The following is an 18,907-nucleotide window of genomic DNA, read 5'->3' on the forward strand; positions in this document are numbered from 1 at the left end:
ACGCCTTCTTACTATGACTTCAATGATTAATGATAATTTTTTTTGATATCGCCAATATCATTATTAAGGTTTTGTATTCCTGTCAGAATGAAGCGAGTTGAAAGTTTAAGTCCACCAAGTCACCACCACGCCGTCACCAAGTGTGGATTGTTAAGACTGGTTTCGCATGTCTTTGCCATCATTGCGAAGAAGTCACATGCCTAGTTAAATAATTATCTACGCATAAGGTAAGGTGTCTATGGATTCCAAAATTGATGCGCTATGGTTCAAATCAAATCACTAACATGAAGAGTCGGAAGTCGTACCAATAATATCAATCCTCCCTAGTTTGTCTATCCTTGATCATACCTACCCCAGTTTAAATCACAGCAATTTAGATAGATTTTAAGAACATATTTTTATCTGCTGTGTTAAGGTATATTATATTTTTATTTTCATTAATTATGATGAATTACGGCGCTCTACGATTTTATTTTGACTCAAATATATTAATAATATACATGCATTTCAAGATTTTAATTTATTTGTTTCTATTTTACATATTGTATCTATGGAATTGTATATTTACTATATTTCAACTTGATATACGTTCGGTAAGTGAATGGTAAATAATAACATAACGTTTGACCCATTAGACCCAAATAATATCTCACATTTGGGTCAAAGTCGCATCGTATTAGTCCATTATAGATTATTGGGGTGTAGGCGCGATAACACAGTAATTTTAATAAGTTGATATAAAACAACCGTGGCAGAACCGTGGCAAAACAAAAACGGCAGTGGTCACCATATTAGTCTGCCACCTAAATCATTAATTAACTTTCTTTTCTGTACTTATATTTTATAAGTGTTAGAGATCTTTATATTTTATCAATATATTCTTTGGTACTACTCGTATTTCTAATATAAATAATTAAACAAATTGCTGTGGTTAAGTTAGCCTAGCATAATACCGTGTTTGAAACACGTAACACGGTTGTTGTGGTGACCACAGCGTCCGCAGACCCTTCGCAAGTTGTCCACTAAAGCTAACTCTATTAGCGTCCAGGGCGGCGGGTCCAGCTCCCGACCAACACGACACACTAATCCGACCAAGCGCTTTGTAGTGCAGTCCCCGCGCGAAACTTCACCGATGTTTCATTGAATTACACCTTACTGCCCAAATATGGTTAGTGCTTTGGGGCTAAAGAGTGCTCGGACGCTAATGAATTTGTATCCTTGTGTGCTGGTCGCACGACACAGTTGGTGAGTTTGCAACTGTTTCAAGTTTCACAAAAGTGTCATAACTTGATTTGGTTCATAGTGTCCTGCTTTGACATTATTTTGAATTAGAAAATGTAATATAAGTTCAGTTAATTATATTTAAAAATATTTCAACTTATATTTAATGTTCATCAACTTTATTCTTAGTCCTTAGTGCCTTACTATTTCTGAAGAGCAAATTAGTTTTATAATTAGATAAAAAAGTTATTTAATTTTAAATATCCATAGCCTGGACCTAATTGGATGAGTAGTTTTTGATAAATACATAACGGTCAAATACAGAACCTCCTTTTTTGAATCCGTTAATAATACAGACCTCAATAACAAGCGTCACTAAACTTTGGTGCAATTTGTATATCAAAAGGCTTCAGCTATACAAACTATCGTACATTCCGGTTTTCATTTTAAACAAACGGCATGTACGTATATCTGTCAGGCACATATCATTTCTACGTATCAAGAGGTAGGCTTAGAAAACAACGTACAACGTGTAACAGAATGTTTGTTTGTGTATTCGAGTAATCCCACGCAAGGTTACCACAAGCCCCGGTAAGCCGTACGCAGGCTTACAATGACGCCCCTACAAACGCAACGTGAATTCGTGTACAGCTTGTACCGCTGATCTACCGTAATCTCCTTGTAGTCGAGTGATAACATCATCTACTCTTTGAATAGTGGTTACTTGGTATAAACGTCACCTAGTTGATTTAAGCCAATTTACAGTCGCTTAAAGTAAGAGGAAGTTCGTAACAAGATACGTGTGAGCCCGGGTTGGACGCTTCCACCGGAACGGAATAAATAACATACATTACTTAAGTTAGAATTCCTTAATAGATCTTAGGTCATAGGTAAACGTAGTGTATTTTCCTGGTTACTGCTTCCCATGGACATAGTAAAATTAATCCTAAATTACTTAGGATTAGTATCTCTTCTTTAGTTGACCAGAGATGTGTGCTATTCCTGACGTCAAGTTCAAACTGATAACATAAGAAGACAGTCGCCCTTTACTGCGTACGAGTGACTATCCTCACGCCATGATATCAATTAAGTAACATTAGTTAAATTACGTAATTGGTGTTAATTGTGTTTTGTACTTATCTTCGGAGCATCAAATTTTTATCCATCAGTATTGCTATTTAACTGTTGACGCTTTTAAACGAATGTTGTCGAAAAGTACATTAAAAGTTTTCTCCAAAAAACTTTTGGTTCATTTTACACCCGTACAGTGAGCTGTGTCAGTATTATCGTAGACATGCTGACAAAAATGTTTTAAAACTTAGTCTTTATTTGACTTTGAAGAGCCGTTGGCAATTAAGCATCTGTGGTAGTCGAGACGGTCCTAGACACAAGTGTAAACACTGCCTTTAGAGCAACGTACCTACTTTAAATATTTAATACTCTTCGTATACTTCTCAGTGAGTTTTGCTAAATATTTAAAGATGAACCTTTTTAATTTCTTGGAGTGCAAATATAAATATTTATAAGGTCTTAATTATTTTTTCTACTTTGTTTTCTCTGTTCATATTTTGACGCACCTATTTTAGGTAGTTACTGTAGTTACCTGGAACCTATAATTATATTCAACCCGAGTAAGAGTGATTTGGATTGAAGGTAGTAGAACCCTTTGTGGTTCGACTCCGGCGGCACCACCGCCACACCTATTTCTACCTAATAACAGAGTATTAGGTGCTGCTGGGTTCCGGGTTGAAGGGTGTGGTAAGGGAGACAGACTTTTCCGAGGCGTTCCAGCTTAGTCCTCAGGGGTAGCGGCGCATTTGTGGTCGACCTCAACTAGGAATATCTAATCCTATCTGGGGTTGATTACAGATGTCCATGGGCGGCAGTAGCCACTTACCATCAGGGGGACTGCATGCTAGTCTGCTCCTCTGTTATAAAAAAATCTAGATAAACGATATTATGTCGCAATTAAATTAAAAAATCCTTTAAAATAACATTTTTCCATCTACCATCTAAATTCATAGATAATAAATTAATCACATACAGAAAATGATACATTGTAGCTTAAATTTTTAAAACCTCGTACTTATAAACAACAAATCTTAGAAGAACCGATTACTTTGCAAACAAACCGATTACTTTTTTCCAATAGGTTTATTTGTGATCAGTTTACAGTATCAAAATATTTACTCTTTCATATTTGTATGACTTTCCTTATAGCTGAAGAAGAGTCAAATGATTTTGTGTATTTGTATAACTGACGTACCGTATAAGAAAACGGGGACTCGAAATAACAGACGAAATCGCGGCTGTGTATCGGTCGTAAGAGACTGGTTCCATTGCAAAAGAAATGCTAATAAAATAATAAACAGTTATAAGAAAACATAAGTTATTTGTAATCAACATGAAAATAACTAAAGAAGATAATAAGTATATATATGAGTTAATAAATTATTTAATAATTATTTATAATTTAATTAAGGAACATTTATTGGAAGGAATGGTAGGTAGAGCCAGTATAGTTTAACTGGTGAAATGCCACTCATTCCTAAATTAAAGCAGTTCTGAGTTTCGGTGGAGGGCTGTAGAAGAAGCCTGGCTTACATATAAGGTGACCATCTTAGCAACTCTGTTCGTGGCTTCAGGTAACACCTGTTTTATACGGGCGGCAGAAACCACTTACCATGACCTAGTTTGTAAGCTCGTTTGCTTCTCTAATAAAAAATAGCATGTTAATTAGAGTCAGTCAGAAATAAAATATAATTTTGGATACATTTTGTCCGTTCTTCAAAGTTTCTGTGCGTTCGCATCGCATTGAATGAAGCTAGCGTCAGTCGGAAGGCAAGAGGAAAATATGAAAAGACGGAATATTGCCCGACGAAATTACGATCGCTTTAGATTCCACACGGCCTATTGAGGGGTGAATTGTTATCTTTGTACATCGCTATAAATAATATATCTGTTTTCTCTTTCACCAGTATCGATTGTTGTGGGCTTGGTAGAGACAACGTGGGTAAATTCAATCAGGTGGTTCTTGATACCACGTACTCGTATTGTGAGAAAATATCTATAAAAATATATTTATACCACGCAGTGCTCATTGCATAAGTTGAGTTTTAATTTTTTCTCAAGGATATTATGTAAAACAGTCAGTGTAAGGAATACTTTAAGATCCTAAGTGAAGATCAGAGTCTTGTTTTACTTAAAAACATTAGACCCAAATACGTCAAATATACAGGGTGAATCTCCATAAAGTGCACATATTGAAACAGGTAAAATTAAACCGCATTTTGTCGACAAAAAAAATAAAAAAAATAATAAAAATTTTTTTTTTTGGGTTTTACGACCTTTTGAAGTTTTTTTTTTGGAATTGTGCACCTAAAGTAAATAAATCGCTATAACTTTTGAACTAAAAGAGTTATCATGTTCAAACAAAAATTACAATGAATTCCAATTATAGGCCGTACTGATCCATGAAAAAAAAGAAACAAAAAAGTTTATCTTCCCAGAAAAAAATAGTCAGATTAGTGTGAAAAAAGCAATTTTTTTAGGTTAAATTTCAGTAATCGTGAATTTCCTCAAAATAATCTAGGCATTTTATTTTATTTTTATTATTTAATGTAATTCTACGTCGTATTAGCTTTCAAACACTAAAAAAAGCATGCCTCTAACTTAAGTATAAAGTTTCCTACGAGCGCTTAAACAAAGGCAGTTTTTAAGGGTGTTGGTAATAAATAACATTTTTAATACAAACTAGTGTTTTTTTTTTAATTATTAAAGATTTATTTTATTACTGTTTTATCACTTTAATATGGTCAAAAATAAGAAACTACCATGAATTTACCATTGAAACATATTTTTGATAGTTTTCTTTGTTTATATTTTGGACATCTAATTATGGGTCGGACTATACCAGTTTTATTAGGGCGCACGTGCGTCGCGACTTATTTTAAACGTTCCTAGCAAACTTTATACTTGAGTTAGAGGCGTGGTTTTTTTAGTGTTTGAAAGCTAATACGACGTAGAATTGCATTGAACAATAATAAAAAAATAAAATGCCTAGATTATTTTGAGGAAATTGATGATTACTGAAAATTTTACCTAAAAAAAGTTCTTTTTTGCACTAATCTGACATTTTTTTCCTGGGAAGATGATTTTTTTTTGTTTTTTTTTCATGGATCAGTACGGCCTATCATTGGCAATCATTGTTATTTTTGTTTGAACCTGATAACCCTCTTATTTTAAAAGTTATAGCGATTTATTTACTTCAGGTGCACAATTCCCAAAAAAAAATTCAAAAGGTCGTAAAACCCAAAAAAAAAATTTTTTTATTTTTTTTATATTTTTTTTGTCGACAAAATACGGTTTAATTTTACCTGTTTCAATATGTGCACTTTATGGAGATTCACCCTGTATATTTTAACATGGGACCTTACCCGCGTGATCTTAGTGTGCATTTCGTTAGCAGAAGTATCTTAGGTATATATAATAATATAATAAGAAATGTTCTGGTAAATTAACATTTATCCAGCCTTCGCAAACACGATACGATAGCATTGTGTTACGCAAGATTTAAACATTCTCGGTAGATATCTCTCCAACCTAACAATAAATAGAAACACTAATAATAAATGTATAACATCAAAGCATAATAAAGAAGTTTTTACCTATCTATGTGTGTACATAAAAGTTTGCTAATTGGTGACCACCCAAAGCGACGTTCCAGTTGAATACTCCATTATGATCGAGTGCAAATATCTAGCTAAGTATAGCTACTTGAACTCGTTACCGAGTTGTGTAGGAAATCGGCTCAGTGAATTTGCGAGGTGCCTCCGACCGACTTCTAATGAGAAACCATGAGAAACTATCAAACTTTAACGACACGTTAGTCTTCTTAATTGATAGTGCTTATCAATACAACCAATTGGATAACATGTTTAGTACAAAAATATTTATTTAGAAGCATACTACTAAATGACGAAGAGTATCGCTGTTATATAAATGAAATCATACCAAATCCTGATACCGATAAGTCACTATAAATTCTTTGTTTTTATACAGATTATCCTGGCTATTTAAGTTTGCAAAACTACTTCATTAGTTAAAATAATAATACTTTAAATTAAATTTCGCGATTCTGATCTGTTAACAAGTACTGACACTAATTGGCTTGGAGTAACCAGTGAATGCCTCTTCAGATATAAAACGCTTATTGTGTAAAATATTGAGGATACCAAAGCCCAACTGATGTTATATTTTGCTCTTTAATTTTATATAAGTATATTTCATATCATATTATTCATTGAATTTTAACGTATCTTTTGCGAATGTATGTGTCCTGTTAAATATCTACAAAATGAAAAATAATACCGAATTAAATTATTTCTAATCTTGACTATTAATCATAGGTTACACTGTTACTTTGAAGTTTCTGTTACTATTATTATGAAGGTGAAACCCTTTGTGGTTCGACTCCGGTGGCGTCACCACCCTATTCTACCCTATTTCTACCTCATAACAGCAGTGTTAAGTGCTACTGTGTTCTGGTTTGAAGGGTATGATAAGAGAGATATACTTTTCCGAGGCATTCCAGCTTAGTCCTTAGGGGTTGCGGTCATCTATGGCCGACCTCACGAAGGAATATCTTATCCTATTTCAGGTCGTTTACAGATGTCCATGGGCGGCAGTATCCACTTACTATCAGGTGAACGGCATGCTCGTCTACTACTCCCATATTATACTAAAAAAAACTTAAGGAACTTACCTAGAACGTATTCTACGTTTGCATTATCACTTTAAATCAAAGAAAAATAATGCGTTCATTGCAATAGGATAGAAATAACATAACCTATGTGTCTGAAATACAAAGAAAATTCCTTAAAGAGTTTATCATTCGATCCAGAAATCCTATTCTCCAATTGTCATGTGCGCTTCCCTCTCATTATTGAGTCATTACTTCCTCCGCTTTTCCATTACGGCTCTTTGATTTTACGAAATCAGATATCAGATTATTCCAATACATTGTATCGAGAAGAAAATTCGCTAGGAAAGTGTAGCGGGGGGCCATTACTCTCAGCATACCCCACCGGTGCGGTACGATAAATAGTGAGCATTAACACGTTTCTTATAGTGACATTAGGCTTTATTGGATCCAGGAAAGTAACTCAATCTCACGGGACCGAAACACTACACTCGAGATTAATTTTATTGTTGATAATAATTGGTAATACCGTAGTTACAGCGTAGGTATTACTTATCCCCCGGCAGATTGGGAATAATACCGCTCTTAATTGCTTTCTTTACACGTGTACTTTCCTGATATCACGCCGTTATTTCGTGAAGGATTTAAGAGTAAGGAAAAAAAGATCAACGAATAAACGTACAAAATTAACTTGTGAATAAAGTGACTTTCTTGAACGCTGTTTAAATATATGATTATTTTTCCGGTTTTGACATAATATTGAACTAAAACATCTTCTAAAGTTGAGATTCATCGGTTTTACCAATCATAGCTATAAATATTACGATGAATATATACTAGTCTTAAATAAAAGATTCTAATAAAAGTGGAAAAAGTTACATTAAGTCCATCTCAAAACTGCCTCGAATTCAATAGATCCATGATCATTTGAATTGGATGGTGATAACTGAGTAGCAATGTCATTTCTCACTGCGTGATGTTTATTCAAATCGTCTCGTATGCAAATGAGTGTCGCCTTTAAACGTTAAACTGTCCTTTGTTCCTCCCGCAGCGTCTGTTTACTTTTATCGCACAACTTTTCCAAACGCTAGATTAGTTTTGTTCTAACAATCTCGTAAATTATGCTCCTGTGCCTTACAAGTATCCCTAATGATGCGGTCTATCATCTTGCGAAGAATGTTTAAATAAATCTTAATTTTTTTAGGAAATTAGAAAATAAAAATTTCATGTTAGTTTTCGTGCGCAAAAATAGCGCCATTTCTTTTTCTATTTCGTAGTAAGTTTATGCTGTCGAGTTGTATATATGTACAATGTGGTAGGCACGTGCTAATTTGTGAACATCGGTCATTTTAAGTTAATCTTAAACAAATAAAAGTTCTCGTCTGTCCATAACCTAAACCTAAAAATCAATTATGAAAATATTTATATTTAATTTAAGTTATTGATAGAATTTTGTATACACAAGTTACATATCACAATTTGTTAAGTGTGAAATAAATAAACAAACACTTACAGAACACGTGAGAGCACAGTAAAGAACTTTCCTCAGTAACTGTTTTAGTTAGGAAAATGGGAAAGGATATGGCAACCCACCCCGTTATTTCCGCCCACAAAATGGTCTGTAATACCAAAAGTTCTAATCCTTTGGTTATACCTATACAAGTATCACGACCCTTTTATGAGAAATACTAAGGTGAAATGACGCAATACAAGTGACTCGGGAATGTGGTTTGTTTTGCGTCTGAATTGTTAAACTAAGACGCTTTGATAAATATTAATCAATAATTCAAGTTTCAAGCTGCTTATCAGCAAAGCTTACGAGTCTACGAAATAGTAGTTCAGTATCGAGTTCTATAGCGGGGCGACATAGTTGGGTTATCTGGCACAAGTTAAATGGTATGTGAGTTGCGCCCGAGTGGCGGTTACCGTCTGACGTCTCTATTCATTACCGGAGTAACCAGCCTGTGCAACTTTGTTCAAACTCTATCCACTTTCCCTATAAAGTAGAGTTGTGACAGCGAGTAATGTCGCCTTATATTGTTCTGGGGCTAAGAGGTTTGCTTGCGATGAGAATTGCTAACTTTCACGATGTCTAGTCTCTGGTCAATTTGTTGCGACCGCGCCTCACACGAGTAATAGAATTGTAAAGTTTGATACAAAGTCTAATTAAAAGAAATGTTTACATAAAATTCCAGAAGTAAAAACGATGCTCGATACTTGGTAAAATATTTATTTGTTATTTAATATTTCGAAGTTTAGAAACAACTTGTATTAGGTAAGAAATAACAATGTTTACCTTTTGATAAATGCGCGCACACTAACAGAAAATATTTAATATTAAGTTTGTTCTTCATTATCTAGTTATATCGCAATCCATTAGTATTATTCTCACAAACAAGATTTCTTACGAATTGACTTGGAGTAAGCAACGCCCTGTAATCGATTTCCGAATATCGATTATGAACTTGGTGCGAAAATCATCCGTTGCGGGGTGGGTGCTTGACAAATGTCCGTTATAAGCGCAGAACAAATTGGTGCGATTAATTACGAGGAGAGCTGGCAGCGGAGCCAACAAATATTATCAAGATCGTTAATTTCGACATCTTACTCCGGTGCCGGGATGATATTAGGCGTCTGAGACGAATGTGCGGCGCGGTGTGATGCTGCCCTTACTGCAGAAGTTACGCTTGTGTTATGTTTTCTCTTTCTTAAATATTTGTCGTCAAAAGATTTACGTACCTACATTTTTAAACATGATATTTATGTGTAAATAAAATTGTTTAAATGTGCAAATTAAAATACTATTTCATAATTATAAAAAAGTTGCTATTCTTTTATAAACTTAATATATTAAAGTACCATATTTTCTAAAAAAAATAGTTCACTATATATTTAAAGGGTAATAAACGGTTTGAGTAAACTCTAGAATTTTTATGTAGTCCGGTCCCTACACAAAAGATCCAAAGAGTTCCGTGTAGTGTTTGCATATTCATCCGCTTAACGGTTGTAACACACAGTATGGAAACCAAGTGAAAATTCATTCACAATTCAATCCTGCCGCGTTACTTGAGCTCATAAAACACGAATATAAAATTGTGAGAGTAACACATGACTCTTAATGAAAAGTATATTATCTCACATAAAAACATTTTATGCTCGTTTTCAACGGCGGTTATTAAATTAAATCATAATTTACACACGTCGAGTTAAATCAGACTGTAAGGTCGTGAAATAGCAATAAAAATTATTAGACCCGCTACAGCTTTTCCACACCGTACCCTTTTTTATTCTTTTTCATATTAGGTATACCCGTTTCTGAGAACAATAACGTCATAAATGCCGAAGCGATTTTTCATTTCCGTCATAAACGTTCGTTCGTATCCTCCCGACTCTCAGTTTTATTCGCCCGCAGACAATGTACGACAGTTGCATGCATTTTTTACGTTCATACCCTTATTGAGTGCCCCACTTAATTTTTTTCGGAAAGTTAAACAGAGATTTGACTTACTTTCTTCGTTATTAAATGTTGCAATCTGCTAATGCCTTATTTCTTGGGTTTTAAAATACGCTTGAAAACGTATTGAATTTTACTGTTGAATCACATTGTTACTCTCTGTTTCTTCCTAACGCTTATTTTCACCGACTTCATAAAAGAAGGAAGTTTATGTGTTAGCCTTGTAATGTTTTATGATTAGTACTTTTATTACAATTTATCCTATTCCTCTAGTCAGCAATACGACGCGACGCCTAGTCAGTTTAATTCTTACCTCTTAGTATGATCAAACTTGTAGAAGTTTTCTCATATATTAGAATAGGAATCGATTAACGACTTGAATAGAGTTGGTGCCGCATAAATATTTCATATGACATCGATAGTTGTTATCGGTAGTGTTTATTGCCTTCATAAAAATAGGGAAGAGCGAGTTTACAGCGACATTTTATTGATGTTTTATTTCCAGTAACAATTGTTATCTTGAACTTTCCTAGGTGTATAAACTTGTGCCTTCGTGAGAGCAAATTAATGTAGATATAGAAGTTTCAATTTGATATCTTAATGTATTAGTTATTTCATAAATCAAATATAAGATCAAACATTAATGCCATTTAAAATCAATCCCAAGAATAAGGACTTGAAGTTGTTTATAAATGTATAAATTAACAAACTCTTACTATTTAGTAACACACACTTTTTTATTTTCTATTATTCCTATTCAGTCCAGATTTTGTAATTTTCTTCAATGAGTCTTATTATTATGAATATTATGAATCATTTCAATAATCTTTAAAACTAAACTGCACAGTAAAACTGTCACAAATAATAACTTCAGTCAAATAATACATATTATATTTATTAGTATATTCTGTAATAAGCATATAAACCAACATGAAATAATCTAATTTCATTAAAGTTCCGAGAATCAATCGCGAAGTATTTACCGAAATGTGGTTTGCAGATTGCGGGGGAGAATGCGACGAAAATTATACCTAGAATAATATTGACTCAAGCAATCTGTAAAATAGGCGCCCCTTTCTGAAATAACAATAATATCTTGCGGACCCATCTTGGAGTATTTTCGCAGTACATTTTAATATCACTAATAGATTATACGTATCGATTCCCAACAATGGGTCTCGATGCTTTCCGTTGATTACGTAGACATATCATTTTGTGCCGCCCTCGCCGTCTTTTGAAGATATGTCGCCCGTGACGCAGGGATTCTGTCTGTTTGTTTATATTTTAATATTACTATGAAGAATATACTTATTTATACAAATATGTTCATACTATCATTACATTTCTGTTATCAGTCTATATTTATCTCTTATAACACAATAAGGAAACAACTTGGTTTTAGTTTATTAAAAGTTTGTGTATAATACTAAATAACTCATGATAGCATATAGCATTCAAAAAAATATTGTTAGATTTCCTCTTACCGCACAGTAGCCTTTCTAAACTAAGCTGTCCTTTGAAGCAAGACAACGCCAACACTTTCTCGAAATATTTTATTCTGATATAACCTTAAAAAGCCTGAGGTTTGTTCGCTGATCTAAGTAAACCTCACCTTTTATGTATATTTTATTCTTGATAATATTCTACGAAGGGTCCTTGTATCACATCCATTCAAATGTCATATTGGAGAAACGTTTCAGTGTGTTATGATCGAAGTAAATATATAAGAGTTGTCTTTCAAGAGCAAAACCAATACATTTCGAAGAGCCAATATTAGGAATTGATTTTGCATCAGTGTTATTCAAGAACCTATGGATTATTTTGTGTTTGTCATTTCAGATACGCTTTTCTTTTGGAGTTTTAAAAGTACATGGTACCTTTCTCAAAGGACGTTGATAGAGTCGCTTTCTAAAGGACCACTAAAGGCTACTTACATAATTGAATATACTTAAGAAGAGCTTTGAAAATCAGACTTTAGGGTATTACGTCTCTTTTTAAACTTCACCCTCTTAACGTCTTGTATAAAAATCCTTAAAAGCTTTATCCACTTGTAACATAGGTATTTACGTTAATAATGAATTAAGTAGGGTTTCAATATTTTAAATAACAAAACAATCGATGTTATTACTGTCCGATTAATTTTCACGTTTCACGAGCTATATGATGTTATTTTAACATCCACTATTCACATCATTGTAGTAAGAATTACATATTATGTTTACTCAAAGTTATTACTTCAAGTCAACAGCGAATACTACAAAAGGTTTATTCTAGCAAGATGTCTTATCAAACACTCAACGCTACCTCGACACTAAGTAGAATAAAAATGTATAAAATGAAATCATAATAATTCTAGTGTTAGAAAAGGGCCAGGGCGGTGACACGCTTTTCTTCATTACGAAGGGATCTAGCATCATTCTCCATTAACTTGAAAAATTGTTATGAAAACGAAAACTGCCTTATTTTCTAACACAATCCGGCATTTCGCAACAAAATTTCCATCCACGTTGTTTCTTTGTTGTGAAAAATGTTATTTAATTTCGAGCAATTATTACACGCGCTCTACGAAATTACTCTAAGGAATACGACCTCGTGTTGGTTTTATTCCAGAGAAAACGGTCCTTTTTTTCTACAATGAAAGCTTTATGTCGTAAAATGGGATTCCCGCTGTTACCTTAATCTTTTTATTCTATTATGCAAATTGTAGAAAAGAGTACTTCTAATACCTATTTGGATTGCCAACGTTTTAATGTCAACGTAAATATAAGAAAAAGGTAGATTCGTTACTTCTGAAAAAAATGTTTATTGCTTTGATTATTTGATACTTATGATTACAATAAATACGTATATTCCAGACCTTTAAGGGTTATTATCGCTATACCAATACACCTTAAACTAATTTCAGAGCAGGTTAGATAAAGGACCTCAAGATAAACCCTGTCTTGAAAAGCAATCGGCCCGTAGTTACGATAACGAAGGGAAATGTTAAACTTGTTCTGAATTTGCGGTTACGCTCGGGTTAATTGTTGCTAAGAATTTTTACCAAACCCGTAGGAGGATTTTATTTCCGAAAAAGGTGGAAATAAAATTTTATATCAGATTTTACATGGAAAAGGAAATTTAAAAATAGTGATAAAGTGCTCACGAAACCAAACATTACCTTGTCAACAGAGCGGTCGCTACCCGGCAATTAAAAAGTGTTTCCAACGCCCCACGTGACGAAAATCTAAAAATAAACGGGTGCGGGGCGTGCGATTCCGCGGGCAATTTCGCTGTCAGCTTCTGTTTCGTCTTTTGTGCAGAAAGCGTTACGAATGACGTGTTGGCTTTATTAAGTGTCTCGGGTGACGGATACCGAGCCGGGCAGGTGCGACCTCTGTTATATTGTTGTGTCGCACAGGCCCCTACATCGCGGTCGCGTGTACCGCGCGATGTCATCTTGTGATGCTAACTGGAAAATAGACGGTCCGTTTGTACCATTGCGTAGATGTAAATATCCTCTTTATTTTTTATTTGCGATATATCTTTTTAAACACTTTTAGATTATTTTCGTTTGTTTTATTAATTATCTGTCATTAGATTTATCAAGTCTGCTTGAGGCACATCTAGTCTACGATGTAATATCGATGGATGGAAGGAAGTTTTGAATATGTGATCCCGGTCACTGAGAATTTCTTATCTTCAACTATCATTGTTATATTTTTTGTATTTATATCCATGAATTGTTATTACTGTGATGATTGACTTACCCGCGACAATTTTTGGATCCCATAACTGTATAGCCACGTTTCCTAAATGCGAAGCCAGTAATCGAAACCGACGATCAACCGTGCCCTCCGAAGCACCGAAGCACCCATCCAGTACCGAACTACGAGTATGTCTGATGAAGCTGTAGTTCAAATACGTTCGCCGCGAAATTACTTCCTTATTATTATAGCTTCCGTTAAAATTACTCCCATTCAATTTAATTTAATTATTACCAATAATACGCAATACATTATTTAATATTAGTTATGAAATTACCGCCTGATATCGTATTACGTTTGATTAGCTTAAAGGATTTATGTTTTATGGTAATTAACAATAACTTATTAAATAATTAAAAAAAAAACCTAAGGCTTATAATATTATTAACGTATTTTATTTTTGTTGCAGAGGGGCTCCGACGAGCTTCTTTCGCAGAGTGGCGTCACCGTCATGGCGCCCGCCGCTCCACACCACGCCGACAACAACAACCAAGACTCCGCTGCCAAAAAGGTACCGTATTCAATGTCAACTTATTACTCTTATTCCTTATATAGTTCTTCTCTTATTCCTTACTAGTATTTGCCCGCGGCTTCGCCCGCGTTTAAAAGATAATAATATAACATACTAACATAGGTACATAAAACTGAAAATTTGTACCTTCAACTTTGCTAAAGATCATCACTTCATCAAATTCATAGTTTACGACTCAATCCTTACTAATATCGATTAAAATAATCGATGTTTTGGGTCCAAAAGATCGATTCTCCGATTAATCGATCTTAGATCGCCATCCCTAGTTCCCGTGGGATTTCCGGGATAAAACTATCCTATGTCCTTTCTCGGGTCTCAGACTATCTTTGTAGAAAATTTCATTAAAATCGGTTCAGTGGTTTAGGCGTGAAGAAGAGACAACCAGACAGACAGACAGAGTTACTTTCGGATTTATAATATTAGTAAGGATATATTCCTTATATAGTATATATAAACAGCGTTTTTTTTCCTTTTCTCAGTCAAACATTCCTTATGTTTTAGAAATGAGAAAATATCAAATAACGTTTCGGACATGTCTGTGGTTTTGGACCACACGATGAGGGACCTATATTTTGGTAATTAAAAAGGGAATTGTAATAAAATACAGTAGGTACTTTGTAGCATATGTATATAGGTACTTACTGTATTACAGGAAACAAAGTAAGTAATTCGTATTCGTTGTAAAGCTAGTTAGGGAGTCAGGCTCTCGACTACCGAGACAATAAATAGTAACTACGGGCTATTTATTTGCTTGTTATTTATATATAAGAATGTAACATTTTAATTAAAAGCATTTAAAAGCTGAAATTGAAAAAAGATTCGTAATCTCCGCATATAATGTGTAATTGCCTAACCAAAAATGATAAATCAAGAAAACCGAAATAAGTATAAAGGTAAAAAGAAGCCTCGTAAAAAGCTAACGTGCCATAAAGGGGCATCCCCTGCGGGTTTAAGAGCTAAAATTTTATTAATCTCGCCCATCTTGCGGATACCGAATTTGTTACACACTGAATGGATATTAAAACGACTGATACATTTTCAATAAGCGAAAGGTTATCAATTACAATCTTGAATGAAAACTGAAAACGCTCATGGGAGGGATGATACAATTTTAAGTAAACATATTATTTTAGATTCGCATAAACAACGTGCTATATTAAATAATGCATTTTAATAGCACTGTTGTATAAATGCAGCATTTGTTACGTATATAGTAAAGATGTTGAAAAATGTGTTCAAAATTAAGGAAAATAAATGTTTTTTGAGTTTCGATTGTTGTTCTATCGTATATTTGCATTGCAAAGCTGCACTCTGTAAAATGCGTTCTTTGCAAACACACGGATCTACGCTCGGTTAAAAAGGGCTTGTCTGACCAATGGCTAATATAAAGTCGAGCTATTATTTGTCAGTGTACTATTCAACTTAACGTGCACCTTTAAAAAGTGCGAGTACAATGTAGTTCGAGTAAATGAGGGTACAGGGTACAACTCTGGTCGCTTATCGTGGAAGTTGTAAAATAATTAATAACACACAAAAATACACAAATTATATAACACACAAAAAAGTGGAAAATAAATACAAACCTAAAATTGGGACAGGTCGTGCCGAAAGTCTATGTAAGATGATATGTCGTATGTAAGTCACCCTTGTATCGAAACGCAGGAACTGCCGCACACTAGAAATAGGTGTGATACCTTCCTGGGCGAACCACATTGGTTCTGCACCCTTTCAAAAAGTGGAAATGGGTATTGTATTGTGCTATCGCTTGTTCTTTCTTGTGGGAACAAGTGAGTAAACAAACCTACTCTTGTTTGATCAACACGGTACTTTTACTCAAACTGACCAGTTGCCAATAGCTTGTTTGAGCTGTTATTTTTTTCCTTAATAATAAACAAGTGGTAAGTTATTAATCCACCTGCAAAGAGAGAGCATGTAGACATACGATAAGTAAACCATCGAATAGTCTGTTGTAAAATATACTACGAGTGTGTATCTAAACTAGCTTGTGATTGGCAATTTGTATCACTATTTATTTACTGTCTGATAGTCATATTGTGTTTATTTATAGTTTAACTGTGTATCTTACTAACTTAGTTGAGAAGAACGAAGGTAACAGTAGTCTTGATTCATTAAAAATTGTAACTGCTCCAGTTGCATAACTAGTGCTTTACACCACCCACGGTCTGAAACAAAGTAAAAAGCTGAAAAGAAACAAGATGTGAGCGTATTGAAGTCGCACGACACGGTCTCATAAAAAGAAGGCTCCGCGAAATGAGACGTTAATTAATTACTACTCACTAATGCAGAGGTAGGGATGGACACACAAATATTGTGCTTTAAGAGAATCCCTTACAATTTATACGACTAGTTAAGATAGAATATTATCTTGTACTTAGTATGGCTTCATTAGGATCGTTCCATATATATATATATTTAATTCGGTTTATGAGGAGTCTTTACGTCTCTATATTTTTTACGCGAGAAATATTTTCTTACTAAATTGTATGACCATGAAAATATTCGTAATATAAATATAATATATATATATATATATATATATATATATATATATATATGTATGAAAACTACATTTAAAACAATTTTCCTCTTTGTCAGACCTCATAAGAGCCTTGACGTAATGACCAGTGACAGGGGAAATAAACTTCCTTCGAGAGAAGTGAAAAAATGGCTCTTTCGACAAGACCTTTCATATCTATTTAATTTTTGTAAGCGACACCCGGGAACGAAGCGTACTGAGAATACAATAACGATGTTCTACACATCCCATTACAACAGTGTATTACCGTAAATAATTAGGTTACTTTCACCAAAATAGATGAGGGGTGTTCCCACATACGAGTCAAAGGTTTTATTTTACCTCTTCATCAAGAAATAATTACTTATGTACGCATTCATTGGATATTACATTTATTGCTGTTCGATGGAATAGGAATATTAATTTTGTTAATTGTATTTGAATTGTCTAAAACAGTTTTATTTTGATTGATAAATAAGAAACAATAAATCAGGAAAAGTATTGGTAAAAAATTCAGATAATATCGCTTATTGTTTATATATTTACTGTGTTTTATATTAACAAAATACTACATTTTTTTCACTCAACATACAAACAAAAAGCAAACAACATCTATTTATTTTACAAATAAACGAATGGCTCACAATAAAGGGACTAAAATATTTTCTCCGTTGAAAATAATTTATTAACAACCGCTTAAATCAGGCGTTTGACATGGACGGATAAATCTATCATATGGTCAGGAAAAGTACTTTTAGATTTTTGGTGGGTACATAACAGACAAATAGATTGTCCGCCGCTACAAATGTTGCTTAGCCCGCCATAAATTACGTGTTTTCCGAGAGAAAAACAAGGTCGCCGCGTTAGTTTCGCCAACCATTTACTCTCACTTCGTGGACTCCGTCTGAAAAAACCTCGTCGCAGTAATCTTAATTACATTGTGATCTCGTTACAGCCCGGCCCTAATTCATAATTAAATAGGGACGTGTCCCAGCCACGTTTATTTATTTGCCATTTTATGGTTTTGCGATTGCGTCCACCTTTTTTCATTTCCATTTCGAAAATTTAGACAGTGCTTTTTACAACACCCCTTCTTCTTTGTCGCACTGAATATTCATTTAGAATCCATCAGCGGAATAGCTATTCTTTTTTTAGAGTTTTTTTTTTTGTTTTCTTTTCTGTCTTTTGTTATTCTTTTCTATCGTTTGGATACTTTAAGTCCTGAAAATATTAAAGAAAGAGTGGAGCAAATGTTTCAACCGTATTCGGATGAAGCTTGGCACGGACCCGATAAGTAAGATGTTTATTGACTCAAGAGTAAAGCTATCCAGACAGTATTTTTTTGGTTGTAATAAAGTTTAAGCGCTATCTGAAATATATTTACGTAATAAATTTAGCAAAGTAGTTCTTGCTTAGTTTCTTTTATTTTTAAATGCTCATTTGATAATTATTACTTTTGTCGCTTTACACGCTTCTGCATAAAAATATTGGTTTAAAAATATTGGCTTTTTGTTTGCCGGTCCCTCCATGTCCGTCCGTGTACTTCCTTCTGAATTAATTAAACTTCACTCCTCTTCGAAATCAGTTTAACTCATTGCAAGACAAGCTCGAATAAATGGATGAAATTTTTAAACCGACCCTTAAATAATATTCAATTAATTATCGCTTTATTTACATTAATCAAATAATAAAAAATATCCACTGACTCCTTAGACTG

At 33.9% G+C, this 18,907-nt stretch overlaps 1 protein-coding gene across 11 annotated transcripts in view; it reads left to right on the top strand.

Annotated features, from left to right (window-relative positions):
• The window catches only part of heph (polypyrimidine tract-binding protein 1 heph), a 534,307-nt gene that overhangs the window by 459,688 nt on the left and 55,712 nt on the right, over nucleotides 1-18,907 (top strand). For all 11 annotated transcript variants that reach the window (XM_073084198.1, XM_073084200.1, XM_073084201.1 and 8 more), the window contains one exon: nucleotides 14,532-14,633. In XM_073084198.1, the coding sequence (XP_072940299.1) occupies nucleotides 14,532-14,633 (102 nt within the window). The remainder of the gene's footprint in view (nucleotides 1-14,531; nucleotides 14,634-18,907) is intronic.

The sequence above is a fragment of the Epargyreus clarus genome, unplaced genomic scaffold, assembly GCF_041222505.1.
Source record: "Epargyreus clarus isolate Ecla_fem2 unplaced genomic scaffold, WU_Ecla_fem_2.2 ptg000021l, whole genome shotgun sequence".
Taxonomy (NCBI): domain Eukaryota; kingdom Metazoa; phylum Arthropoda; class Insecta; order Lepidoptera; family Hesperiidae; genus Epargyreus; species Epargyreus clarus.